This window comes from Muntiacus reevesi, chromosome 2 (genome assembly GCF_963930625.1).
Source record: "Muntiacus reevesi chromosome 2, mMunRee1.1, whole genome shotgun sequence".
NCBI lineage: Eukaryota > Metazoa > Chordata > Mammalia > Artiodactyla > Cervidae > Muntiacus > Muntiacus reevesi.
The window spans coordinates 266503397-266530887 of record NC_089250.1 but is presented as its reverse complement, the minus strand read 5'-3'; the positions used below and the strand labels follow the sequence as shown (position 1 = coordinate 266530887).

Sequence of the window (27491 nt, the reverse complement as noted above, 5' to 3'; positions counted from 1 at the left end):
TCCAGGCTCATCCTGTGCAATGTCTCACAACCAGCCTTTTATCCAAGGAGCTTTCATTCCTCTTATTGGAGAACAGAGTATTAAAAGCTAAGATCTGGGCGCTAGATATGGTTGAACCTAAATTTTAACAGTTTCACCAGCTATTTTTTTAAAATGAAACCAGAGACGACCTCTGCTCCCCTCTGCATACCTCTAAGACACTGCAGGTTCAGTTCATAAATAAATAAAGCCAGTCACATGACTTTCCCTTTGTTTCCCAGTGCATGTAAGTTATGTTTACACTGTGTGTGTGTGTGTGTGTGTGTGTGTGTGTGTGTGTAAGTCACTCAATTGTATCCGACTCTTTGAGACCCCATGAACTTTAGCCGGCCAGGCTCCTCTGTCCATGTAACTCACCAGGCAAGAATACTTCAGTCTATTAAGGGTGCAGCAGCATTATTTTAGAAATGTATAATTTAGAAATAACTTATTGCTAAAAAATACTAATCATTATCTGAGCCAGTCCTAATAATAACATCAAAGGTCACCAACCACAGGTCATCCTAACAAGAGTAACAAAAATCTTTAAAATATTGTGAGAATTATTAAACATGACATTGAGACACTAAATGAGTCAATGCTGTTTGGGAAACCGCACAGCTCTGAGAGACCTGCTTAATGCAGGATTGCCACAAACCTTCAATTTGTTTTTTTTTTTTTTTTAACTGTATCTTGGAAGGGCAAGAAAGTAAAACACAATAAAATGAGATATGCCGCCTTCACTGGCCTTCCCAAACCAATTTCGGCATAGGTCGACAGAGGGCGCAAGAAAACAGACCGCTTTCCTTCTTACCCACTGACGCCTTTCCCAGTGAAAGAGACCTTCAGGAGGTAAAGAGAGGAGGCGGAGACTGAGCTCTGCGCAAAAGAGCTGTCAAACCCAGGCGAGGATTGGCAGCGTCTTCCGGCATGGAGCTATCACGTGACGATCAGTGATCAGCTGACTAGGGTCGAAATTCCGCAGGGAAAGTCACAGACTGAGCCAAAGGCTGAAGTTGATTGGTGGAGGAGGAGCCAGAAAGCTAGCCCCCGGAGGCGGGTCCTTGGCGGTGAGGGCTATGATTGGCTTATGTGGAGTCACGTGGGCTATCAACCAGTGCACCAGGTACACTAAAGCAGATACATGCGCATGCGTTAAAAATCGGGTCGCTGATTGGAGGCCGTGAATCACGGGGCGGCGTGCTTCGGCCGGAGAGGGCGTGGTCTCCGGTGCGCAAGCCGCGCTACGCGGCCGTTGGTTGGCCAGCTCAAATCACGTGGTTCCTGGCCTCAGGAGGCGCGCGCCGGTGCGACGTCAACGCTGCCCACTAAGCTCTCCCGATCTGTCTCCTGCGACCCGGCCGTAGCTGAGTTCTCCGAGGGCCGGGCTCCGGCGGTTTGCTGAGTACTTTTGCAGCCGCTATGGACAACTCCGGGAAGGAGGCGGAGGCAATGGCGTTGCTGGCCGAGGCGGAGCGCAAAGTGAAGAACTCGCAGTCCTTCTTCTCGGGCCTCTTTGGGTAAGAACCGCGCGCAGGGGTCGGCCGGGACCTCGGCTGAGAGGACGGAGGAGTCATGTCCTGGGGCGGCGGTAGAGACGAAGGGCTCGAGCCTAGAGGACGCGGGGGATTGTGGCTTACGGACATGGTCTAAGGCGGCAGAAGAGACTAAAACCATGGCCAGGACGCCGGACTGTGGCACAGACAGCATAATTTGAGGAGAGACTGTCCGAGATTGTGGACTGAGGCCGTGGGCTGAGGACACCCGGGCCGAGGCGAAACCATCTGGAGGCAGGAAGGGACCCCAGGCTGGAGATGGGCCAAAGGGCCAAGGGAATACAGTCTCAGGCCTTGAAGGGAATGTGGCCTGCAGGAACCGAAGGAGCGTGGAGGGAAGCCAGGCCAGGAAGCCTTTTGGAGCTCAAGGAGAGCCTATTTGAAAGATCCCAGACGGGAGTCTTGGGGCCTGAGACTGACTGAGAACTTGGGCCCGAGGGCGTCCCCTTTCTGAGACCTGGGGTGATGGATTTATGTGAACTCTGGCCCGGGCGTCAGGGCTAAGATGATCCTACGATTGATGAACCCAGTCTGAGTTGCGTGAGGTGTCTCAGGTGAATATGGCCCTGATCACAGGTGACTAGTGTAAGGAGACCTGACTGCTAAGTGAGATCTGAACAGAGGAATCTCTGGGGTGGTGGAGTGAAGGCTGAAGAGGGCTGGGAGGCTGGAGACCAAGTGGGGGTGAAGCTTGATTTAGGAATTGGTGGGATAAAAAGGAGAGATGAGGGAGATAAGAAAACCTAGGGGCCAGAGGCCTACCGTGTGATCTTTGAGTAAATATGGGGCGTGCAGTGTGAGCAGGGTGAGATTGGCATGCCCAGGGTAGGGCTGAAGGGGGCTGGGAAACAGAACCAACACCTAATGCTTGTGGCAGACATTTCACATGAGTTCATGTTGGTTCATAAAAGTTGTTTTGATGACTGTCGTTTTGAGGAATTTTAGTGGCTGAGGAGGGTTAAAAGCTCAGGTCAGAAGCCTAGGCTCTGCCATTTCTTGACCTTGGGCAAACTGTTTAACTTCCCTTATTTGGGGGGGGGGGTGTCTTAAGAGAAACCTGTCTCAGGCATTTGCTACTAGTATTGAAGTAGAGCACATGTAAAGGGTGTGGAATTGAGCCTGGGACGTGGTTATCACTCTGAAAGTGTTAGCTACCATCAATGTCATTTCCAGGAAGGAAACAGGTATGGAGCCTGTTCAGGACTGATGGTGATTAAGGTAGGGGGTTGATGCGAGAAGTGGGAGTAGGGGGCTGTCAGAACAGGGAGAGACTGTGTGATGAGTAAGGAGCTGAAAGGGGTTGCGGAAGGAACTCGGGCCATGGGGACTTGATAGGGTTAGGGGAGGGGCTTGAGACCTCTGGTGGAGAGAGAGCCCGGGAGGACTGAGGAAGGTTATGTTGCTCTTGAACTGGGAGGAGAGCTGCAGGGGAACAGGCGAGTGTGTAGAGAGTTAGGAGGAACTGTGAGGAGGGGCCATGGAGCCTGGCAGCAGAGAGGCAGAGGCTGAGGAAGGGGTTTACAGGGGAGGGATTGGGGCTTTAGGAGAGACGGCGTTAGGAGGTTGGTAAGAAATGAGGAGGAGGGTTCTCCCAGGAGAGGAGATGGGAACCGCTCATTGTTACACAGGGTGGATAATGTTTACTTACCCACCGCAAGAACTTGAGTAACCTGGCTGAGACCTACCTAGTGTGGAAAAACATCCGGGGCTGATGGACTGTATTGATTAGGTGAGGAATGTTTTCTTTTAGAGGCCGAGAGTGGGGAGAGGGTGTCTGTGTTTCTGCTTCCTTCACAAGAAGAGAAATTCAAGTGCAGTGTTTTGGGGTGGGGCCACGAGCTGAGTTTTCAGTTAGGTCATGGTTTTACTGGGGGGCTTTTGGTGTCTGGTCCCTTTGGACTGGGGATTAGTGTACTGTTGGGTCATGCTTGGAGGGAGCAGCCAAGTCAGGGCCTGAAACACTTTGTCACCTGGCTGGGAAGGCAAGATGAAGACTTGCTAACACACTAGTAAAGCAGAATTGTTACATGTGATTAAGGGCTGCATTTTATCATTGGTGGGAGATTCCTGACCTGAGAGGAAGCTGCATGAACTTAAGGAAGGCCCTGGTGAGGAATGAGCTGGGCCCCCGGGAACCCTGGGAGGTGCCATAGGAGTGGGGACTGGAGAGGGTGTTCCAGGCAGTGGGAGTTGTGTGAACAGAGGTCTACGGTGAGGGGAGGTTCGTCCGGAAATGATGGGGAGCTAAGATCCAGAGAGCCAGGGCTGGGTCCCAGGGAGAAGCCTCCATCTGAGAGGATGAGCAGGAGTTCCACGGGTGGTCTCTGGTGGGAGAGCACTGCTTCCAACAGAGGAGGCAGCTTGAGCAAGGCCCAGAGGTGTGAAGGTCAGCATCTGAAGGTTTAATCCAGGGGGCTCTGTGTCAGCCCGTAAAGGTAGAATGGGCAGAAGGGGATGAGACTGAACAAGAACCAGGCCCCATCCCGGAGGACCTTTTGAGAAAAGGCTTGGATTTGCGGAGGTGCTGGAGAGCATTGAGGATTTTAATGGCCTGTTTTAGGCTGTTCGGGCTGCTGTAACAAAATACCGTAAACCCAGTGCCTTATAACCATCAGAAATTTATTTCTCACATTTTTGGAGGCCAAGAAGTTCAAGATCGTGGCAGGTCTGGTTCTTGGTGAGGACCTGCTGCCTCAGACAGCTGTCGTTTCACTGTGTCCTCACATTGTGGAAGGGCAGGAGACAGGGTGAACTAGCTCTTTGTGGTGCCTTTTGTAAGGGCACTAATCCGAGTCATGAAGGGCCCACCCTCGTGACCTAGTCACCTCCCAAAGGCCCCACCTCCTCATAGCATCACATTTCAACACACGAGTTTTGGCAGGGGACACAAACATTTAGTTCACAGGAGAGCCAGTGCTGAAGACCTCCTGTTTATAAAGGACTCCAGCAGCTGGTGTGGGGGAGAGTGAAGGCAGTCACAGTAATAATATCTGATCACATTTATTAAGGGCTCACTCTGACTCTGATTCAGGTCTGGGGCAGGCACTTGATGTGCATCCTCTCATGTGGTCCTCAAAACGTCCTTCTGGAGGTGGACATGTAGGGGTTAGAGTTAGGGATCTTTGTGCCCAGTCTTCCGCTGAGTGGGCATTGGCGTTCATACCCAGGCCTGTCTTATCCCAGAGCCCTCTTGCTGCTATCTAGAGTTTTTCTTTGAAGCTCAGGCCCATTTCTGGGCACTCCATTTAGGAGGATGTTGGCAAACTAGGCGTCTCAGGGAGTTTCCTTCCTCTGATTTCCCCATCTTCCCCGCCCACATGGCATTTTTCTCCAAAGGTCTGAAAGAAAGAAGAGCAGGTGTGTTCATCCCAGAGCCTTCAGCTCTAAGAGCACTTGCAGTGGTGCAGGGCAGGGTTGCAGATGGAGACCGAGACCAGCCTGCCAGAACCTGTCTGTCCTAAAGGCCAACCCAGGAGGACATGCCTTGCGGGCAGGAACCACTTCTGAAACCTGCCCTCTGGAGCTGGGGTTGCTTGGCTTCCACGTTTGACAAGCCATCTTTTCTCAAGGCCTCCCATTGTGGGAATGCAGGAGGGAGTGTCAGGGCTCAGCTACTCCCTCCAGCTCCCCCTTCCCCTTTCAGGAACCTCAGTGATGGCAGCATTCCAGTTTGAGAGGTCTGTGCTCAGATCAAAAGGGCCAGGCAGGGTCGCGCCTGCCTGGGATCCAGGGCAGCCTGGTTGCCTGGGATGTTAAGCCCTTTGCCCTTTGTTGTTTCAGAGCCGCCAGACACTAGGGGGCTTTGGCGCACCAGCAGCCTGGGAGGGAGGCAGTACCAGCCAGCTCTCAGATCCAAGCTGCTTCTGTTCCTTCCCTCCTGCTGCCTTCCCCTCCCTCAGCTCCCAGACAGGGCTCAGGAGATGGGAGAGTGGCCCCGACTTCTGCCCTGGAAGCAGAAAGGTGGCAATTTCCCAAACACAGCGTAATTGTGGAAAAGGAGAGGGAAAAAGCAAGATGCACTTTCTCTCCCTTCCAGATCCCGGTGGACCCAGACTTCCTTGCCGTGCCCCTTCGGGATTTCAAACAGTGCTTCTGTTCTCTTGGGCTTTCCCCTCCCTGACATCTCCCCCTGACTCCCTCTCCCACATCCAAAATAAAAACTTCCTTCCACTCCAATACAAATGTATTTAGCTAGTTTCTTCATGTGTGAAATGAAAGTCAGAGTGATACATACTCCCTGGGGTTGTTGTAAGGAGAGACTGAGGTTATGCATGTAAAGTATTGCGATCCTGGTGAGTGTTTATTAAATGTTTGCTGCTGTTATTAATATTGGGTGTTGTATTCAGAAGTTGAGCCTGAAGTCCTGGAGAGCTAGAGATAACAGGGTGCTGTGTTGTGTATACGGACAGCAGCCAGGAGATCATGGTGACACGGTTCCTGCTTGAACTGTCCTTGGGCACCAGTAATCCTCAGGAGCCCTGGAGGCTGGCTTTCCTGAGACCTACCTGACCAGAGACTGGGGCCAAGGTCTGGGTGGGTGTCCCCCGGGCCCTTGGCTGAGCCTGGGGTGGGAGTGATGGCTTCCAGACCGCTCTCCGCCTGCAGAGCACACAGAACCTCTGATGCCAGTGAATTGGGCACTGATTCACTGATCGCTGCCAACTGCCAGGACCCCCACTCAGAACTCAGCGGCTCTTGCCCAGGTTCAGAGTGCAGGCTTTCCTGAGGGGTTTCCAAGGAACCCAGCCCTCATGTTTTTGCAGTCTGAGGGTTCTGCCTGTCTTGGTGGAGGTGGTCACACAGAGGTATGGATGCTCCTGTTTAGGCTGGGGCTACTAAGAGGCAAGGGATTCCTTTGTGGCTCAGCTGGTAAAGAATCCACCTGCAGTGCGGGAGACCTCGGTTAGGAAGATCCCCTGGAGAAGGGAAAGGCTACTCACTCCAGTATTCTGGCCTGGAGAATTCCATGGACTGTATAGTCCGTGGGGTCACGTAGAGTTGGACACAACTGAGCGACTTTCACGTCATTAAGCAGCAAGGCTCTTTCAAAAGCGTTTTTTTTTTTTTTTTAAAGTAAATATTTATTAGTTGTGGTTTCTTCCTTGCTGTGCAGGCTTTTCCCTAGTTGCAGCGAGTGGGGACTACTCGCCTGTTGTCAGGCGTGATGTCGCTGTGGGTGTGCCTCCGGGGCTCTAGAGCACAGGTTCAGTTGTCTTGGTGTGACCCATGGCCGAGTTGCTCTGCAGCATGTGGGATCTTCCCGGATCAGGGGTCAAACCTGAATCTCCTGCATTGGCAGGCAGCCTCTTTACCACTGAGCCCCAAGGGAAGCCCCAGAAGCATCTTTTAAGAACAGGAACCCCTGGGCGCTCTGGCTGGGATGAAGGAAGCCTGTTGGGGCACACAGGGGATCAGTGTAAGAACCACAGGAAGGCGCCTGGCCTCTGCCTTTGAGCTCATGGTCCGGAAGGCACTGGGATGTGCTGGGGGTGGGGTAGGTGGGAGGCCCCAGGCTCTCTGGAAACCAGAGGAGGGGCGCTCCTTGGCGTAGCTGGGGTGGGGAGATGAAACCCAAGATGCAGTAGGAAGTGAACAGTAGGAACCTGCTCTCTTCCCCAGCCTGGTGAGAGTGACGCTCTTGTTGGCTGAGCACCTGCTGTGTCGTGGGCACTCTCCTGCGGGGTTCCTCGTGCCTCCAGCAGGCCTGCAGGGGTGGAGTCTTCTCACCACTTCCCCACGAGGAAGCAGGGGCTGGGGTGCCACGAGCCGGCACTGAAATCCAGGCCTGCCTGACTGTGCTCCTCAGATTTTCCACCAACCCCAAGCAACTCTAGACTTCCTGCTGCCGGCTGGCAGCCCTTGGAGCGTCTCTCTCCTCCTTCCTATAATAGCATCCAGTCGTGCGCGTGCTCTGAGCCTCACAAAGACACCTCCCAGGTCAGGCTCATTGTCTCCATTTTACAGATGAAGAAACTGAGGCGCAGGGATAGCTCTCCCAAGTCACACAGCTTGCAGAGTGCCCGGGGCTGATTTCAGCCCAGGTCTCTGGGCCCCCTAGTCCATTCTCTGTCTCCCCCTTGCCCAGCCAGGCATTTCAGAGCTGGGCAGTTAGCATGAAACACTGAATTTTTCCCTCCTTCTGGGGCCTGTGCAATCACGTTGGGGCCAGGCCCTGCTCTGCGGGATCTTGGCGCATTGCAGAGCCTGTGAGGGGCGTAGGGCTTGTGGGCAGAGATGCTGAGGGATGACCAGAGCCCCGACAGCCCTATGCAGTCAACAGCAGGGCAAGGCTGGGGACCGCCCGCTGCTCCCTTGGCCGGGGGGTCTTCGCTGTTGTCTGATGTTCCTTCACTTGCTGCACCACAAGGAGGGCTCGGGCTCTGGGACGTAGGGAGGGGGTTGGCTTAGTGAATCCCTTTCCATTAAAAAGCAGAGATATCACTCTGCTGACAAAGGTCTGTATAGTCAAAACTGTGGTTTTTCTAGTAGTCACGCATGGATGTGAGAGTTGGACCATAAGAAGGCCGAAGAATTGATGCTTTTGAACTGTAGTGCTGGAGAAGACTCTTGAGAGTCCCTTGGATGTCAGAGAGATCAAACCAGTCAGTCCTAAAGGAAATCAACCCTGAATATCATTGGAAGAACTGATGCCGAAGCCCCAATATTTTGGCCACCTGATGCAAAGAGCCGGCTCACTGGAAAAACCCCTGATGCTGGGAAAGATTGAAGGCAGGATGAGAAGTGGGCAGTAGGATGAAGTGGTTGGATGGCATCACTGACTCAATGGACATGAGTTTGCGCAAACTCTAGGAGTTGGTGGTGAACAGGAAAGCCTGGTGTGCTGCAGTCCATGGGGTTGCAAAGAGTTGGACACGAACAACAACCCCAGCTGACAGCAGCATCTGCTCCTCAGGTGAGAGGAGCCTGAGCAGTGCTGGCTGTTTAATCAAGAGACGAGGCCAGAGCAGGGAGGGGCCTTGCCCCGTTTTTCCAAGAGACTCTCAGACATGGAAAGGAGGCCCCCGGATTGCTGAGTGAGTGAGAGGCTTGGGCCTTGGGCCAGCCCCCAAGCCTCTGTGGGCCGCCCCCGCCTCTCTCTCCAGGCTCAGACCTGGAGGGTGACTGTGGGGATCGCTGTGCTGTTTCAGGCCGTGCCCAGCTAGCCGCTGTATGGAGTCATGAGGATGGACAGTGGAGAAGGAGGGGAGGGCCAGACTGACCCACCTGGGCAGTGGCTGAGAATCAAGGTGGGGACCTCCAGGCTGAGGAGAGGACCCAGGGCCGCTGGCTTGGGCACCACAGAAGGACAGGTCTTCCCTGGTGGCTCAGCTAGTAAATCTCTCCTGCAATGCGGGAGACCTGGGTTTGATCCCTGGGTTGGGAAGATACCCTGGAGAAGGGAACGGCTACCCGCTCCAGTATTCTGCTCTGGAGAATCCCATGGACTGTATAGTCCGTGGAGTCAAAGAGTCAGACACGACTGAGTGAGGACTTAAAGTGGGAGTGACTCCATCTGCATTGCCTTCTGAGGGCCCCCAGAGACTGCGGGTGGGTGGGTTGTGACATGTGACGTGTTTCTGGGCTCCAGGAAGTGCCCAGAGGACCGAGGAAGGAAGGAGCGAGGCTGAGGTGTTGCCCTGCGGACCCCCTGGCCCGGGTCCCACCGGGCCGTCTGTGCCTTCCTGGCACAGCTCCCTCCCTCCATATGGAAGCCGCTGGAGGCTGGTGGCCGTGCCTGGGAGACCTGAGACTGCTTCCTCCGCCTTGGGAGGGGGGAGAAGGCAGAGCTGAGTGGGGGTAATTATAGACCGCCCTGCTCCAGGCCGGCCCAAACTGGTTCTGTCTATTCCCGGCGTGGCTCGGAGGAGCCGTGGGATGGGAAGCGAGGAGCACAGGCAGCTTGGGGGGATCGGAGGGGGAGAGACGGCCAGCTGTCACAGGCACCGCCCCCTGGGCTCAGCCAGCTTCTCTGGCAGTTGGGCAGGGGTCCGAGGGAGGCCTGCTTTCCTTCCCTCAGGGAATTGGTGGGTTTTGTCAGGGAGACCGCCCTTGGATAAGTGACATGAAGTGGCCTGACCTAACTCCTGACAGCCTAACTCCTCCAGAAGAGGAGTCCTATAGTGAGCCATGCAGATTTGTCCCATGGGGAGACACCTTGGAAAAGCAGAGGAGCTGGGGTCTTCTGCCCCTCCTTTCATTTCCAGGACCCTCCTTGTTATAGGGCCTGGACCCTTCTCCTGGCTGCCAGCCAGGGGTCCCCTGCCTGCCTCTTCAGCCTCGCACCCCGCCACTGCCTGCAGCGTAGGCCTCCTGGCCCCCTTCTCTTCCTTGACCTGGACGGGGTTGTTTGTGTCTCGGGGCCTTTGCACATCCCGTGACTGCTACCGCTGTGCACTTCCCTCTCTGCGTGGTGCTCCTGAGTCATCTGTGAGGACTAAGTTGAAAATCTCAACAGTTACAGAGCCTTTCTCTGACCTGCCCATTCAAAGAAGCCCCTCGCCTCCCGGTCCCTCTGGAAGGGTCTTGCTGATGTCCTGTTTACCAAGGTCAGGTCCTTCCCCTTTGTGTGCTGCTGTCCCCTGCAGTGCCTGGCACATCCTCAATGCAGAGATGTTTGTCCCCCCCGTGAATAAATGGCTGTGTGAACAGCTTCTCCTCTGGGGTCTGCCAGGGACCCGGGGCAAAACAAGTTTCCCCTTCAGTGTCTCCACTTGCAAGAGATTGGCACTCCAGAGAGTCTTCTGTCATCACCTGGCCAGGGATCTGGCCAGGACCCAAGCATTGAGGAGGCTGGCCCAGAGGCTTGAGCAGATGTTAATCTCTGTGGCTTTTCCACCCCAAGGTTAGAATGACTGACCCAGCACAGGGTTGGCTCAGCTTAGCCTGGGATCATAGAATTTCAGCCTAGCAGCCAACAGGCTCTGTGTCTGAGTCTGTTCCATCCCACTGAGCTGCGGGGAGCCGGCCGGGGCTGACTCTGCTCATGACTGATCACCCGCCTTTGGGCCTCGCTGGGGTGGGATGGGCCATTCCTACTATCTGGGAGCCTGAGGTTTCTCCGAGGACAGTGGGGTCTGGACGGGACTTCTCTGCACCCACTGAGAAGGGAAGGATGCCCTCGGGGATTCGTGGGAGGGGGTAGACCTGAGAGCGCGGTCAGTGAATGCACCTGGTTCTTCCAAGAGAACCTTCCAGGGACGGTCCCTCTGGGAACCCTTTTGAAATCTCTTCTGCCCAAAGCTGGTCAATGTTCATAACCTCTCCAAGACCAGAAGTGGGTTCTGAGGAAGTCTCTCCAGATGGGCCCCTGGCCCACAGTGCGTTATGCAGCTGAGGGGAGAAGACAGTGGGACCCAGCAGGGTGAGTGTGGGGGAGTGCGTCTTAGGGACCACTTAGGGTGGAGGCAGTGTCTGCCCAGCCCCAGAGGGCAGAGGAGAGAGGTTTCAGCTAAAGAAGACCCTTAAAAAATAAAAAAAAGACCCTTACCTGGTGGACTTGGATTCAGGAGGCCAGGATACCTGTCCTGGCCAGCCCACCCTGGAGCTATCACCTTCCAACATCACCTGATGAGACAGGTCACCGGTGGCTGCTTCCCAAGAGGTCGGTCTGGATCAGCTTCTTTCCTCCCCTACTCACCTGATTGGCTGAGTCATCTGGGGCCGTCCTTGCAAATCCTGAGTCCAGGCCCCAGCCCAGGCCTACTGAGCAGAGTCTCCAGGGAGGGTGGCTCTGGCTTGATGATTGCAGCAGACATCTGACATGAGCCCAAAGTATGCAGATTGGCCCCAGCGCACTAGCAGTGCGGAGGGCAGGGGTGCTCCCTGCATAGCACCCAGGATCACCCCAGACACCCTCACCCTCTGCGGCTGGGGTTGGCAAGGTTCCAGGGCCGGTTGACAACAGGGATGAGGGGTGGGAGAGTGAAGACAATTTTGTGTCATCTCATCAGAAAATACCCGCCTCTTCTCTTCTCTTCAAAACGCAACACTGCTTGATGTCAGGGAGGAGAAAATGTAAAATCCATTTGGTGGGACTCCTGAGCCTGTGCGTTTCGTTCTCCTGAGTTATATGGGCGGTGGGCGTTTGAACACTGACACTCAGACCTTATGGGCTCATCCTGGCTGGATTATAGAAGCTGAAACAGCAGAAGGACATGGAGGGGCCTTGCGGATGAGGTACTAATGAAGGGCCCCCCAATTCAGGAAAGAGGTTCATCTGTACTGCTTGGAGGTCGGAAAGCTGGGTAAAGCTGCCCATATGGGGAGCTTTATTTTTTTTTTAAATGTACATTCCCTGAACCTTCCAAGTTCCTATTGTTTCACAATGTTTTGAAGGCTATTATTTTCCCATTTTATTTATTTATTTATGGCCTCACCACATAGTGTGCAGGATCTTAGTTCCCCAACCAGAAACTGAATCCCAGCCACAGCAGTGAAAGCCCTGAGTCCTAACCACTGGACCGCCAGGGAATCCCCGTGATTTTGCCACTTTAAACAGTCCTGTTTTGAGCATCCTTGTACCTTAGTTTCATAGGATAAATTGCTAGGAGTGTAATTCACTCCTGGACCACGCGGCCCGATGTAAACCTTAATATTTAAATACATGCACTTTTTTTTCTCGAGTAAGTAAAATATTGTAGATGCTTTTAAAATTCAGACAGTACTAAAAAGGAATATAAGTGTGTCCCCCACACCTGGCACCCCAGTTCTACAGACCCCACCTTAGAGTAAAACACGGTAACTATTTTCTGTGTGTATTTTTTCAGTAATATGCTGTTTACATGTATGTTTCTGGTCTCACTTTTTTTGTTTTAACACAAACGGGAATTTTCTATGTGCTTACTTAAAAACAATATTTCTTTCTGTGTGTGTATTATTACATGCCTGCCTAGTAGTGAATGGGCGGTGACACGCTTTTAGGGTTGAGAGGCCTTCACGGAACAGCTGCAGGGTGTTAAGACTGAGGAAGGGACTCAGCATCCACGGCTGGACTCCTCTCCCGGAATGCTTTGCAGTGTCATGGGGAAAGGGATTTGCAGAAAGCATGGGAGCCCCTGAGCATCTGAGCAGAAAGTGGAGGAGACTGTCAGAGGCGGGGCTTCTGGGGGTGGTCAGGAAGGGTCCCTGCCATGAGGGTGCAGCCTGGATCAGCCCGTTGAGGGCCTAGACAAATATGAGAGGGGGTGGGGGCTGCTGGCTCTGTCTCCCTTGAGCCCACGCAGAGGCCCGAGCTGCAGCTGGACTCACAAGGCTGGCTTCACGGGAAAGTGGGGGCTGCCATCCAAACACATAAGGGCACATCTCCACTGTTGCTGGGGCGGAAGGCGTGCTTTCTCTTGGTTCCAGATCAGATCTTCTTACCATTTTTTCCTTTTCTTTTTCCCAGAGGCTCATCCAAAATAGAGGAAGCATGCGAAATCTACGCCAGAGCAGCGAACATGTTCAAAATGGCCAAAAACTGGAGTGGTATGTGATCCCTGCTAGAGCCCCTCCATGGCTCTGTCTCTTTCCCCTCAGCTCCCCGTCCTGAAGGCCTGACTGAGGGGTCAGCCTTGCAGGCCCCGTTCTCTAACACCATCGCTGCCTCTACAGAGCCGCTGGCCTACTGTCTGGTTGTTTTGAGCCCACTGGGTTATTTTACAGCTTGGGTCCCAGGGCCTGGGAGAGCGGATTTAGATGATTAGGATCAATAATAGATTATTGAATTCAGATAGACCCATGTGGATTGGTGAACTCTTTAAGGGGTTTCTCCTTAAATTCAGAATGTCAGGTTTCCAAGGATTGACTGTAGCACAGGGACCTATACTCACTGTCTCATGATAGCCTATAATGGGAAAGAGTCAGAAAAGGTATACGTGTGTAGCTGAACCACTCTGCGGCACACCTGAAGCCAACAGTGTGTTATGAATCACACACATCTACTTAAACAAGAATTCCAGGTTTCCCCGGAAACAGTTCCCTGACTCTTCCATCAGAGTCTGAATCCTGGGCTGAGGGACGTTCAAGTGGGTCCAGCAATAACATTAACCATGGCTCCATTTACTGAGCACTCCCTTAAGCACCAAGCAGGCATTGTTTAATTAAACCATCACAGCAGCCCCATGAGGGTCAGTACTATTAATATCCCCATTGCACAGACTTGAAAACAGGCTTGGCCTAGCCCTTTGCCCAGCACGCCACGACGAGTGAGTGGCTGAAGCAGAATTCAGAAGCCAGAACTCTGGCTCTGGAGCCTGAACAGTTCCCTGTGGCTTCCTGACCTTTGGAGTCCCGAGTGGCATTTGTGTCCCAGCTCAGACTGGCCACGTGACCCTGGGGAAGTTACCTGGCCTCTCCTCAGAGGACAGCGGGGAAGGGAACAGTCCTGACCCCGCGGGGCTGTGGTGTGGGCTCAGCTGTCCTCACATAGGCCGATCGGCCCAGCAGGGCAGCAGCTCCACTCCTCACTCGTGTCAGCAGCACCCCTCCCTCTGGAGGGGGAGGGAAAGCCCTTTGAGGACTCCGGTCAGCAGATTGGCACACTGCAGGAGCGCTGACAAGGTCCCCGGCCCCAGCCATCTGTGCGCACTCTCTCCAGCTGGAGCAGGACACACGCGCACACGGACAGCGTCATTAGGGCCTCTGCCCGGAAGAGGGCATCCCAGGTCACGTGGCTCTAGAGACTCAGGCCTGTGTTGGTGGGCGGAGTAGCCCCTCTGATTCAGCCAGGAAGATTACAGTCAGACCCTGGCAAGGCTGCGGCTTGAGCCATGTTCCCCGAGGAGAGGCGGGCAGGCGGGGAGGGGCTCCTTGAGGTCTGAGGGGCCAGAGACCTGTTTGGGAACTACCTGAGGGCCTGGAGGAGAGGTTTAGAAAGCCAACACTTGAGCCCTTCCAGGGCTAATTTCATAACAAGGCTTCAAACATCGGCAAGATTGTAACTAGTAATGACCTGCTGTACAGCACAGGGAACTCTACACAATACTCTGTAATGGTCTATATGGGGAACGAATCTAAAACGCGCGCGTGTGTGTGTGTGTGTGTGTGTGTGTGTGTGTGTGCGCTGAAGCACCAATACCTTGGCCACATGATGTGAAAAGCCGACTCATTGGAAGAGACCCTGATGCTGGGAAAGATTGTGGGCAGGAGGAGAAGGGAGCAGTAGAGAATAATATGGTTAGATAGCATCACCAGTTCAATGGATGTGAATTTGAGCAGACTCTGGGAGATAGTGAAGGACAGGGAAGCCTTGCGTGCTGAAGTCCACAGGGTTGCAGAGTCGGACACAACTGAGCGCCTGAAAAACAATAATATGTATATATAATATGTATCATTGATCCACTTTGCTGTACATCTGAAACTAACGTAACATCAGAACATCATAAGTCAACTATACTCCAATTTTATTTTATTTTATTTATTTTTTTTTTTATATACTCCAACTTTTAAAAAAAGCAGCAAGATTGGATCAAGAATATCAAGCAAAGACAGTGTTGAAACCCAGGGAGGAGCTTCTGACTTCTGACTGCAAAGGAAATGAAACCTGGGGCAGGGCCACAGAGGCGGGTGTGGAGGCAGTGGGCAAAATGGACTCTCCTCCTCTGAGAGTATTTTTGGTTTCCTGAAAATCAGAAGAGTTTCTACTGAGCTTTCATAGCATACACTGTGCCTGGAGCCAGATTCTGTGTGTATTTTTATGCTCACCCCAAAAACAAAATACTGTTAAAAGATTTCTTTTTCAATCACGTGGATGCTGCTTTTCTTCTAAAATTTGTCACCTCTCTCCCTCCCCCAAATAGTCAAACAAAAATCTTAAGCCATTTTTTTTCCCCCAATGATACTACCTTTCTGGAAATTCTGCACTCAAGTTTGGAACCCTTAAAAAAGGAAAGATCAGACACAGTGAAAACCTGGGTGGCTAAGTTTAGTTTCCTGCTCTAAAGGTATAGGACAGGGCCGGCCCGCTTGTCTTCCTGCAGCTCAGGAATTCCGTGATTCGGGGTCAGCTGGAGGAGGAGGAGGGGCAGGGGCTTCAGGACGGAGCTGGACATGGCCACTGGGGCTCCCAGTTAGCACAACTCCCACTCCTAGAAGAGGAGGGCTCGCTCTGTCTCCCACAAGTCACATTAGGAGATGGAGACGCGGGAACAGACCTGTGGAAGGTGACGGGGCGGCTAAGTACAGGACAGCCCGGGCTTCGGTGTGGTCGCCGCAGCTGCTCTCCACCCGTGGGCACTGTCCCCACGCGCTCACGTTCATAGGGGCTTCCCAGATGGCTCAGGGGTTAAAAACCCATCTGCCAGGGCAGGAGACGCAGGACATGTGAGTCTTCCTGACTCTGGGTCAGGAAGATCCTCCTGGAGAAGGAAGTGGCAACCCACTCCAGCATTCTTGCCTGGACAATCCCATGGACAGAGTAACCTAGCGGGCGACCGTCCATGAGTCAGACACGCCTGAGCGACTGAGAACTCACGTACACGCTCAAGTTCACGGCGTCCACATCCCCTTTCCCCTTCTGGACATGAACCTCCTAGGAGCCTGGACCCTGTGAGTTCTCCCAGGAGAGACTGGAATGTGGACAGAGGAGCTGGGGAGTTAGACCGGAAGAGCTGGGAGCTGTCGGGGGAGGTGGTGGGGGGTGTGGTGCAGCTGGGTCTTGATTGCCCATTTTTTCCCGAGCACCCCCACCCGGCCCCATCCCACAATGCAGTCTGGAATGCTGGTTCCAGGCTCCCCAGGGGTGGGGAAAGCGTGGGGATGGGGTGGGGGCGGGGGCGCTGCTGGGATCAGGTGGCCTGAGGTCGGCCTGAGGTCCAGGCCTGCACCTCAGCTCCCCCAGGCCAGTCTCCTCCTCTCTCAGGGACTCAGGAGAGCTCAGCCCCCTCCCCAGGCGTCATCTGAGTGGCTTCCAGAGCCTGGAGCCCCCCTCTAAGGCAGAACTTACCCTCTTCTGTTCCAGCTGCCGGAAGCGCTTTCTGCCAGGCGGCCCAGCTGCACCTGCAACTGCAGAGCAAGCACGATGCGGCCACCTGCTTCGTGGACGCCGGCAACGCGTTCAAGAAAGCCGACCCCCAAGGTGAGGGCCTCTGCAAACCCCGAGCACCAGCTGAGCCCCCTCCAGAGAAGGCCTCAGGTTTTCAGCCACGCCACACCGGGCCATGCTTGCACTTTAACTCGAGAATTGGCTCCCTTCCGCCTGGCGTCCGGCTGCCTCTCTTTGGCTCCCAGCCTCCGCCTCCCCCTCCTGCTCTGTGCCTGCAGCTGATGGCGCCCCTCTGGGAGCCTGGGAGCATGTGGGAGTGGGAGTTACATTTCAGACCCACCGCATGCCCAGGAGAGAGGAAAATCTGTTCTGTTGTCAGAATTAACACGCGGAGGGGGCGGGAGGGGGTTCTGAGACCAGCCAGGTAGGAGTCTCTGCCGAAAAAGGAGCGGAAATTATCCTGACCTGGCTTCCTTTAGCCCCAGGGTTGGGGGATCGGAGAGAGCCGAGCAGAGATGCGGTTGCCAAAGAGTAAGTTCCTTCAGATGAGAGCGTGTTGGGGACCGAAGCCCAGTTTGGGGCTGACTCACCATGAGGAAACCGTGTTTGTTCCCCGCCGGGCTCATCTAAAGTAGATGCACGGCTCAATGGGTACCAGACTGTTGGATTTGGGGGGGGCTGGAATTTTAGTGTTTTTTGTTTTTTTTTAAATCTTGGTGCCAGACATGGGTTGCCAACTTTTAATTTTAACAAGCAAAAGGCTTTTTTTTTTTTAAACGACCATCTATTGTGACTGTCCACTCACAAGAGAATGGGAAATGCACGAATATTAATTAAAAAAAAAGGGGGAGATGCATCATCTTGGAATAAAGGCTTGTCCTTCCCGAGAGAGGGCAATTTGCACCAGTGCCTGGGGTCTCTCCAAGGATCTGTGAGCCCCAGTTCACATGCCAGCTCTGGGGCATTGGTGGTGAATTCATCATCACCACCACAACGTTTTGGTTCCCAGTCAAGGGTTTGATGTCTTTGCGGGCCAAATACCTGTTCTCTGTCCCCAGTCTTGCTGGGCTGCTCCTCTGCAGCCAGGTGTCTCTAAGACGTTGGCCTCGGTGGTCACATGGTATGCTCAGCCCGGCTCGAACCAAGGGGAAACTTCATGACCATGTATGTCCCGGTGACTCTGCCCAGAGCTGAGCGCACCTGGCTGGTTAGCGCTGAGCTGCAGCAGGCCACGTGGTGATGTGACAAGGAGCCAGGGTTCGGGTCAGGACTGCAGTGATGACCATACATTCATTTTCAGCTTGAATCACCCTGGGAAGTCTGCGCATCCCCCTCAGAGGGTCCCACCCTTGCCCCCAGCCTGCCTTCTCTCTGGGGAACTGGTCGACCAGGAAATGCTGCCCAGGCACCCGCCACCCCCAGAGTGACTGGAAGGACTGGTTCCTGGGGTGGAAGCTGAGGCTGGGCTTCTCAGCAAGTGCATGGGGCAGATTTGCCTTTTAAACAAGCCCCAGCACTTCCGGCGGAGAGGCCCCACTGGGTACTAGCATGTGGCGTCCTTCCCCAGCTTCTGATCTGAGGCTTTTCAGCTGGAAGCCGGTCTCTGTGGTGTGTGGGGGACGCTAGGGCCCAGGTTGGGGTGTGACCCATGCCTGGCCTCCAGAAGCACAGAGGATGGCTGAGGTGTCAGGTGGGCAGGCGGCGGTGGTTGGGTATGACATGCCCGTCGTGGGGCACAGAGGGCAACCTGGTTTGTCTCAGCATCAGCCAGCCTGCTTCTCTGCCCTGGATGCGGAGGCCGAGGCGGGGCAGGTTTGGCACTGGCTGTGGCTCTTGGGGAACGGAAGGCCCCGTGGCGCAGGGGAGAGCCTTATGGGCAGGGCCGGGGTCAGAGGTTCTTGTCGCTGAGCAGGGGGCAGTGTTGAAGGGGCTCCCAGCACCCCTGCCTCATGACTGACCACCCCCCCACTCAAGGAGGGTGGGGCTCACTGGTCTCTGAGGCCCGTGGGAGCCTGTTGTCCTGTGACCTGGGGCCATCATCTACGCCTTTTGATCTCCACTTCCTGATCAGGGAAAGCAGAGGTCACACGTGAGCTAAAGCACAGACGGGCCCAGCCCGACACCAGCGTGGGATAAACATCTGGAAGGGGTGGCCCCAGCCCTTGTCAGGTGGAGGCCTGGCCTGGCCACTTGCCTTGTGAATCAGAGCCAGAGGGCCCGTGTGGATCCCTGCCTGGTTTCCGCACGCAGGCGGTCTGCTCCTTGGGACCTCGCTGGCCTCCTCTGCCTCAGACACCTCCACCTGTGTCCGAGCTTCCTGCGGGAGTCCTGGAAGCCCCCCTCCCGCCCCCGGATAGGCAGCTGAGCCTGCGCCTCAGGGCGGCCAGGGCGGAAGGCGGGATTTGGTGCCTGCCTTTCTCTCCCTCTAGAGTCTGCCCTGAGTGTGGGCCGGGGGTAGCCTGCCGCCCCATGGTGGTTGGGAGTGGGGAGGTGCTGCCATAGCGGTCATTGGTTCCCCGGAGTTGCCCTGCTGGTTCCGGCGGCCGCTGAGTAGACTCAGGCCGGGAGGCCCCTTACCCTGCCCGCCTGGTACAGGGCTGTGTGCATGTGCACCCCCACTCACCCTCTCCCGTCTGCTCCCCTCACCTCACTGCCATTCTCTGGGTCTGCTGTGTAGCAGACACATGGCATCTTCCTTTTACCCATTCCGCTGCTTCGTGGGGTTCTGCGATCTGCCCCTGTTTTACTCAGAAGTCCAGTCTCCCTAAGGCCAGTGCCTTCCCGTCTGGGCCTGAGCACCGCCTTCACCCCACCTGGAGCTCCAGGTTTTCGCAGGTGGATGGGGGGTCAGGTTGCTGGGGTTTGCGGTGCTTGTCCCTGGCTGTGCGGGGCTGTCTACGGCTGGGGTCCCAGAGACTGGAGATAAGCCGGTTGTAGCCACGTGTCAGCAGCTTGTCCGCTAGCGTGCCAGCTGGGGTGTCAGCTGGCAGCCTGCGCTTGCAGGGAGAGGTGTCCTGGAGCGAGGGGCCTCAACCCTGTGTGAATCGTGTGAATCCACACTGCTGGCTGCGCGTGCACCCTCCTCCCCCGCTGCAGGGGCCCTTTGGCCAACAGCACTCAGGCCAGTGCCAGCGGGCCCTGGGCGGCTGCTGTGGGTGGGGGCAGGGTTCCTCTCTTGACCGGGAGCTTCCAGCCTCTCTGCCTCCAGGGCTCTGAGCTCACCAGGGGCAGCCTTTGCCCCCTTGGCCTGCAGAGACCAAGCTGTGTGCCCCAGCATTCCAGGAGAGGGAGCCCCCGAGTTGCTTACAGGGAGGCCCCTACTGGCTGCATCCAACCCCCAGGGTGGAGGACAGGGCAGAATGGGGTGTGCAGAGCCCAAGTGCTACAGCCCTGCCTCCTGGCTTTTTAGCATCCTTACGACTGCGTTGTTAGCTCATCAGTTGCTTTGGGAAATTCTCTGTCACAGAGCGTGTGAGCATGTGTGTGTGTGAGAGACAGTCACATTGCTTTCTCTGGCTGTATTTGTCCGTGGCATTCTCTCTCCCCTCCTCCTCTCCTGCCCCTTTTTCCTCTTCCCTGCTGCCCCAGGCTTCCACTTGTCAGCCTCACAACCTTCACCCCGTGGTGTACCTTCTCTGGTCTTTTGGGGTTCCCCTGAGGCCTTGGCACCCAACCTCCCAAGCCTCCGTCCCCCAGAATAGCTCTCAGACACCCCCTTTTAGCCTGTGAGTTGGGGGGGGTGGGGCTTGTGGACTCCCTGAAGGACCAGCCACAGGTCTGAGGCTAAGAGCCTCTGTCGATGCATCTCCCTGGGCGATGAGACCTTGAGCCCCCCTTGAAAGCAGCACCGGGCCTGTGCCTTCTGGTGGCATCTTAGCCTGGTGGGCCCTGCTGACGCTGAAGCCTAGAGGCAGGCCAGGAGCCTTCCTGATGCCCCAGACTGTGGGTGAACGCTCAGCCGTGCCCCAGCTCAGAGCCCACCTGCTGTGGTCTGTCCAGGCTCTCTGTCCTCCTCTTCCTACCTCCCCCAACGCCCTGTCCTCCCGAGATGCATTAAAATGATGTTTAAAAAAACATCCACCCGAGAGCTCATCTCTATCTGCTAGAAAATGCCTCCCACTCATGCTTCTCTCTCCTCCAAATAACTTGTCAAAAAAAAAAAAACAAAACCTTTCTTAAAGTTCCAATTTTAAAATGTCGCGCAAGAGAGTACAACAGAGGTACCCCAGTTCTTCCTCCTGAGCGCCACCCCGGTGTGTGTTTTGTCGGTGACACCTATGGTCTGAGGAGCTGGCAGGCAGCGGTGCCGGGCTGATGGGCACACGGGGATATGGCGGGGGCCTCGGGGTCACGGCACCCTGCCACTTCCTGCCACGGTGGAGGCCAGGCAGGGGCAGGGCGCACGGCTGGTTCAGGTTCCCGCCATGGAAGTGTGGTGGAGCCCGGGCAGGACCTGGGTGTCCCTCCAGTGTCAGGCTTGGCTACGTCTGCTAGCAGCTCGTCCCCGAGTGCAGGGCCTCGGCAGGTCTGGCTTCAAACCCCCAGGGAGTCTGACACGGTGCCGGCTGCGCCCTGTCCCAGGATCACTGGGAAGGTGATGACATCGTGGTGACCCCGGGGGGGGACGGCAGCCGCATGGGCAGGGCTCCCAGCACGTGCCCAGGAGGCCACAGTCAGCAGTATTAATGAGTCAGATCAAGTTTCCCGGGGCTCTGGGCCCCCTGTACCCCTCTGTGCCCAGAATCGTCAGCCTGTCCCCCTCCCAGTGCCCGCTGAGCCCTCCACGGCAGCCCCACGCCTGCCTCCTCTCCTTGGCCTCTGCTGAAACGACTTCACTTTCTCATTTCTCCTCCTCGCCTCCCTTGTTCTCTCTTCAGAGGCCATTAACTGCTTGATGAGAGCAATTGAGATCTACACAGACATGGTAAGCGTCACTGCGTGTCCTGTCTCCCTCCCTCCCCTTACCCGCTTCAAGCCCTGCCATATTGCCTCCCCACCCCTCCCCTCCCCTGGCCCCGAGAGCAGGTGAGAGACCAGGAGGGGAGGCGGAGGGGGACAGGGGACCGTCCCCGGCACCGCATTGGGCTGGCTGGGTCCTCCCACAGCTCTGTGCCAGCCTGGCTCCTGGTGGCAGCTCCCAGCACATGCGGGGGGCAGACGGCCCCTCCCCAGGTCCTGTCTCCAGCCCCCCATAGGCCATCATTGTTCTCACTTGGAGGCATTACCTCTGTTGGGACCCTCACGTGTCCGTGGAGTTTCCCCTTCCCCAGCCTCCCCTGGCCCAGAGTGAACTCAGCCCCCACCCCGCCCCAAGGAGCATCCCCATCCACAGATGAGGCCCGGCTGCTGGTCCGCGCCTAGGGAGCCAGCCCGAGGCCCCAAGCCAGGTCCCCCCCCCCGGCAGGGACACTCGTCCTGCCCCAGCGGGTCCGGGAGACGCTGTCTGCTGCAGCGTAGTTATCCCTGCCGGGTGCTGCAGGAGACGCTGCGCTGGGCAGTTCAGGCTCCGGAGCGGCAGGCACGGGAACCACCACTGGGTGGAGGCGGGCAGGAGGTACTCAGCCCCTCTGGGAGCCGGGCCACCTTGGGGAAGGCCCTGGGCGCCTGCGGGGGGAGCTGGAGAGTGGATAAGGAGAAGGGCCATCTGACCACACGGGAGGGGAGGTCAGGAGGCAGGCTCTCTCTCGGACGGTGGGGACGTTTGGGTCCTCAGCCCTGGACTCTGGGCTGTTCCTCCCGCCTCTCTGGACCAGTCACATGTGCCCCCGGCCGAGGCCTCTGGCCAGCCCCAGTGCACGTATTTCTGGTGTCGCCCCATCTGCTGTGCCCCATGGAGGCTGGGTGTGGGGGACATGCCCACGGTCACTCAGTCAGGGCAGCACTCAGACCCAGGCCTGTCACATGAGAGCCTCCCTCGTAAGCCTCGTGCCCCCCTGCCTCTGGCACCCTCCTTGGAGGACCTCCCCTCCCACAGGTGGCCGAGGGCTGAGAATCCATTTCAGGAGATCGGGAGTCGAGACAGGGGGCATGTGGTTGAGCTGGGTGGAGCACCCGGGACCCCGTCATCACTGACGGCCCCTTCTCTTGTCTCACCCAGGGCCGCTTCACCATCGCGGCCAAGCACCACATCTCCATCGCGGAGATCTACGAGACGGAGCTGGTGGACATCGAGAAGGTGGGCAGCAGGGGGCCCAGCCTGGCCAGTGGTGGGGAGGGCTGCTGCGGCTAGTCCTCTGGGACCAGGCTGGGGGCCTGGGGCGCAACAGAGCCGGGCCCGTGGGTGATGAAGGCCTCCTGAGCCCCTCTCCCCCGCCCCGTGTCTCCCCAGGCCATCGCCCACTACGAGCAGTCCGCAGACTACTACAAAGGCGAGGAGTCCAACAGGTACCCGGGCGCCCCCCTGCCTGCCCCCGCCCCTGGCAAGGGCCCCAGGCCCTGGGCCCCGCCACCACTGACGCCCCCCCACCCCTCTCTCTGCCCTCCTCAGTTCGGCCAACAAGTGCCTGCTGAAGGTGGCCGGCTACGCAGCGCAGCTGGAGCAGTACCAGAAGGCCATCGACATCTACGAGCAGGTGGGGACGGCGAGGCCCGAGCCCCACTCTCTGAGGACGGCACTGCGCCCCACCCTGCCAGCTGCCACCCCTTCTCCCCACCTCCCACCCTCCCCCCCGACTTCTCTGCAGTGCCGTCGGTCACCCCCATGCCCTCAGCTTGTGCTTGGCCTGGCTGAGCACCCTCCACCCACGACCCCACATGGTGTCACTGTACTCTCCCCAGAGAGTCCTTCCCACACTCCTCACCAGGGCTTCCCGGGCAGAGAGGCTGACTCCCAAACGGGGAAAAAGCGGAAAGAATCGTGAGGCTCGGGATGGCCAGTGGCAGCTGAGGAGCCTGCAGAGGGGGTGGGAGAGCCCGGGAGGGGGCGTCCCCTGGGTGCGCAGGCTCTGTCCTGGGCGGGGTGCGGCCCCCTGGTGGGCTCAGCCTGGCCGGGAGACAGGCAGGCAGCTGGCCTCGGAGGAGCGCGGGGCGGGCACCGCCTCATGTTCCGCAGCCTGCCACCCCTCTGCCCACTGGCGTGCCAGCCTCCTGTCAGCCCGACAGCGGGCCTGCCGCCCCCATCACCTGCTCGGGCGCCTCCGGGAGCCCACAGACAGCTGCCTCGGCCCTGGGGCCACACGCCCACCCCCCACATGCCCTGGTCCTGGGTCTCTCAGACCTGACGCAGACTTTCCCGGGGCTGGTCTCTGGCTTCCCTGCTCTTGGGGTCCTGGGTTCACAGGGCATCGCTGGGCATGGACCTGGTTCCAAGCTGCCCCCAAGTGCCTGTCAATGACCCGGCCCTCTGGCTGCCCGCCGCCTCATGCCCGCAGGTGGGGACCAACGCCATGGACAGCCCACTCCTCAAGTACAGCGCCAAAGATTACTTCTTCAAGGCTGCCCTCTGCCACTTCTGCATCGACATGCTCAACGCCAAGGTGAGCCCAGGCCCCGGGCCCCCCAGGGTTACCCCACATACACACAAGGTGAAAGGCCAAGGTCAGCCCAGGCCCCGGGCCCCCCAGGGTTACCCCACACAGAGTGACTGGCCCTGGAGCACCGTGTCTGTCACTACACCAAGTTACCTGTCAACCTCAGGGGAGGGGCAGGTCCCTCGCTCCTCTCTGGCCCTGGCAGCTCCCTTGGGCAGGAAATGCTTGTTCTCCCTGCCTTTCTATCCATGATGTCACTCACTCCACCTCTGTACCCTTTGCGTTTCCAACTCCTGGCTTGCTCGGTGCCAGGGTTTTTCTTCTGTGGGAGCATTTTTGGAGTCCTTACCACAACCCATGAGGTGGCACCACGGTCGCCCCACTTCACAGAGGAAGACACTGAGGCTGAGACACATGGGTCTCTCGTTCAAGGCCACATGGCTAGTAAATTGCCCCAGGAGTCCAGACCTTTCTGACTGCTGATGTTTGAAGCAGAGCCTGCCTGCCCGCCGTCCTCAGGGCCTCCCAGCACGAGCAAGGTCAGGGCTCGGAGAGGAGCTGGGTTCTGCTGGAATCCGTGCTTTCCCAGGGTCTCCAGCTGCCTGCCCTCACCCACACAGTGTGCCAGACCCCACCCTCCCTCCCTCTGCGGGCACCTGCTAGGGCAGGTGAGAGCCTGGGCTTTGGGGTCAGGCCGGTTCAGATGCCCAACACGTGTCCCGAGCCCCGCACTGCCGTCTCTGGGTCTGTTTCCCACTTGCAAAAAGGAGTCACCATCGTTTGACCCTCCTTGGGTCCTCACGAGGGTTAAACATGAGTCGTCAGGCCTGGCACAGGGGACATGCACCTACCTGGGGGCCTGGGTACAGGGAGAGGCCCCGAGCGCCGGCCTGAGGAAGCCGCCTCCCTCCCTGGGCCCCTGTCCCCTGCCCCTCCACCGCCCACCACAGCTGTCTCTGCAGCCAGGCTGGCGGTGAGCTCAGCTCTGGGGAGCCTCTCCACCAGGCACAGAGCCCCGTGTCTGGAGGCTGGGGTGGGGGTGCAGACAGCTGACTTAGGGCTGGAGCAGCCCCAGGTCCCTGCAGCTGTCAGGGCATCTTCATCAGCTTGTTCCCTTCTTCCTCCCCTCCGTTCTTGCTGACGCTCAGCTCGCCGTTCAGAAGTACGAGGAGCTGTTCCCCGCGTTCTCCGACTCTCGGGAATGCAAGCTGATGAAAGTGAGTTTGTGTTGCCGGGGGCCTTGGGCCGCTCCTCTCCCATGTCAGGGGCTTGGGCTCCAATTAGCAGTCACTGAGATTTGTACAGTGTTTCTCAGGGGCCTTTTATTATCCCCGCCCCAATCTCATCTGCCATGGGTCCCCGTTTTCTGGATGAGACAAGACTTAAGCGGAGATGGAGCCGGGGCAGAGCGGGGAGGCTGTGGGTTCTCACCCGCACGGGCACCCATGCATGGGTGATCCTCCATGTCAGTGACCTTCCGAGCTGAGGGCAGGTTGGAGCACAGCCCCTTCCTCCCAGTCAGCCTGGGCACCCCTGACTCTCACCCACGCAGATACTGTGTGTGTGGAGCTCCTCCGCGTCAGGCCTTGGCCTGTGTGGCTCCTGAGCCCCACCCCTTGTTTTTTTCGCAGAAGTTGTTAGAAGCCCACGAGGAACAGAATGTGGACAGCTACACCGAGGCGGTGAGTGGCTGGTGGGGGTGGCTGCCCTCGTCAGAAGTGGTCCTGCGAATTTCCTCCTTTTTGTCTCTGGCCCCAGCCCCTGGCTGTGGATTCCTTTCTCCCGTCACCCCAGAACCCTCACAAGTAGCCCCAAGAGGTGCAGGGAGTAGTCTCCCCATCTTAGAGATGAGCTGGGATTCAAACCCACGTCTGTCTGCTCCTGAAGGCCAAGGTCTCTGCACCCCTCAGTCCCCCCGGGTGAACAGTGGAGGGAGTCTCACATTGGGCGCTCTGGGTGACCCTGGAGGTGCAGGGAGGGAGGGGTGAGCCATGTCGACCCCCTTCCCTCGCCTCCCAGGAAGCTGGAGGCAGGTGGCACTAGCGGTGCAGGAGAGGTGGCCTTGGGAGGCCCCTTTCCAGCAGCTTCTCTGATAACAGTCTCCCCACAGAGATGCTCTCCCTGTCCTTACCCTGTGGCGAGCATTCTGGAATTATTACATCCAGCCCAGGTGCCCCAGACTGGATCTGAATCTGTCCAGTGTGACTCTCCCCAGGGGCCCCTCACAAATCATGGTCCCCTGAATGATGTCAGGGACCAAGCTCGGCCGGTCCATCCCGCCCCAGACAGCTGGCTGGGGGCGGATGGCGGGAAGCTCAGCGACAGAGCACCAGAGATGGGAGAGGAGGGGGCCCAGCAGGCGGGGGTTCTTTCTGCCCACCCTGCTTCCACCTGCCCGCAGTGCTCAGAACAGGCCTTTGTCACATTTCCAGGCCTCAAATTCCCATCCATGAAATAAGAAAGCTGGACTTTTTTTTTTTCCCCAGCTGTAAAATCTTTTTTCACCCATGGGAGTCCTCATGCTTCAGCCAGTAAAGACACGAAGGGAGAGGCTCTGGCCGGGGTCAGGGCTACGCATCCCCTCGCCCCTGCTCAGGGACGGGGGGCTGACAGGACCGTCTAGACGATCCTGAACAGAGCCCGTGGGGCTGGGGCCGGGGCCGGTGGGAGGCAAGGCCGGGCGCAGGGCGGCCGCTCACCCCGAGCCCGGTGCCCGGCGCACAGGTGAAGGAGTACGACTCCATCTCCCGGCTGGACCAGTGGCTCACCACCATGCTGCTGCGCATCAAGAAGACCGTCCAGGGCGACGAGGAGGACCTGCGCTAAGCCCCGCCCGGCCCCGCGCCCATCTCCCCGCCCCATCCGCTCTCCCCCGGCCAGGCCCTCCAGTGAGGATCGCTGTGTGAGCCCAGAGAGAGGGGTGCCCGAGACCCTGGCTGTGAGACCTTCCCTCCCACCGAGGACTCTGCAGCCCCCCCGCGGGCTCAGCACTGCCTCGGGGGCGCCCGAGGTCGGGCCACCGGCCAGACGGTCACCCACTGTTCTCGCTGCACCCCTCGCCTCCTGCCCCTTTATTTAAGCCCCCAGAGCTGCCCTTCACCACCCCAACACGCAGGCTCTCTGGCACAGGCCTGTTCGCTGTGGAATGCTGCCGGGGGTCGGAGTCAGCATCTGGGCGCCTCTCTCCCAGCCAGCTGAGTCGCAGAGACGGTGTCTTATCTCCACCTTCCTCCCTGGCTGAACTCTGGGCCCACGTAGCCACCGTGATTCGCGCTCACCGCTCAGGAGGGTGTGGCTCCTTTCTCCCACCCCGCACTGGGAGCCCCCAGCCTCCTGCAGCCCCAACTTCTCAGGATGGACCCAGCCCTGGAGCTGCGAGGGTCGTCCCCACACCCACCCCTCCGTCTCCTCCCCGCGCTTCCAGGTGTTGTTGGGGGGAAGCCGCAGCTGCCCGAGGAAGGAAATAAAGACAACACTTGTGCATAA

The 27491-nt window shown here is 57.4% G+C and overlaps 1 protein-coding gene across 1 annotated transcript; it reads left to right on the top strand.

Moving 5' to 3' along the window:
- The first annotated feature begins 1290 nt into the window (after positions 1–1290).
- NAPA (NSF attachment protein alpha) lies at positions 1291–27491 on the top strand. The gene is made up of 11 exons (XM_065926401.1): positions 1291–1538; positions 12961–13040; positions 16513–16629; positions 21414–21460; positions 22634–22711; positions 22865–22920; positions 23024–23108; positions 23907–24011; positions 25154–25222; positions 25637–25687; positions 26730–27491. Exons 1-11 carry the CDS (start codon positions 1441–1443, stop codon positions 26829–26831), a joined length of 888 nt encoding a protein of 295 aa, XP_065782473.1. The 5' UTR covers positions 1291–1440; the 3' UTR covers positions 26832–27491.

What these genes read in the sequence shown, in the direction of transcription:
- NAPA (XM_065926401.1), top strand. Translation starts at nt 1,441, where the DNA reads ATGGACAACTCCGGGAAGGAGGCGGAGGCAATGGCGTTGCTGGCCGAG. An exon ending in AATGGCCAAAAACTGGAGTG is followed by an intron (nt 13,041 to 16,512) that starts GTATGTGATCCC and finishes CTTCTGTTCCAG; the next exon opens with CTGCCGGAAGCGCTTTCTGC. An exon ending in TGGACAGCTACACCGAGGCG is followed by an intron (nt 25,688 to 26,729) that starts GTGAGTGGCTGG and finishes CCCGGCGCACAG; the next exon opens with GTGAAGGAGTACGACTCCAT.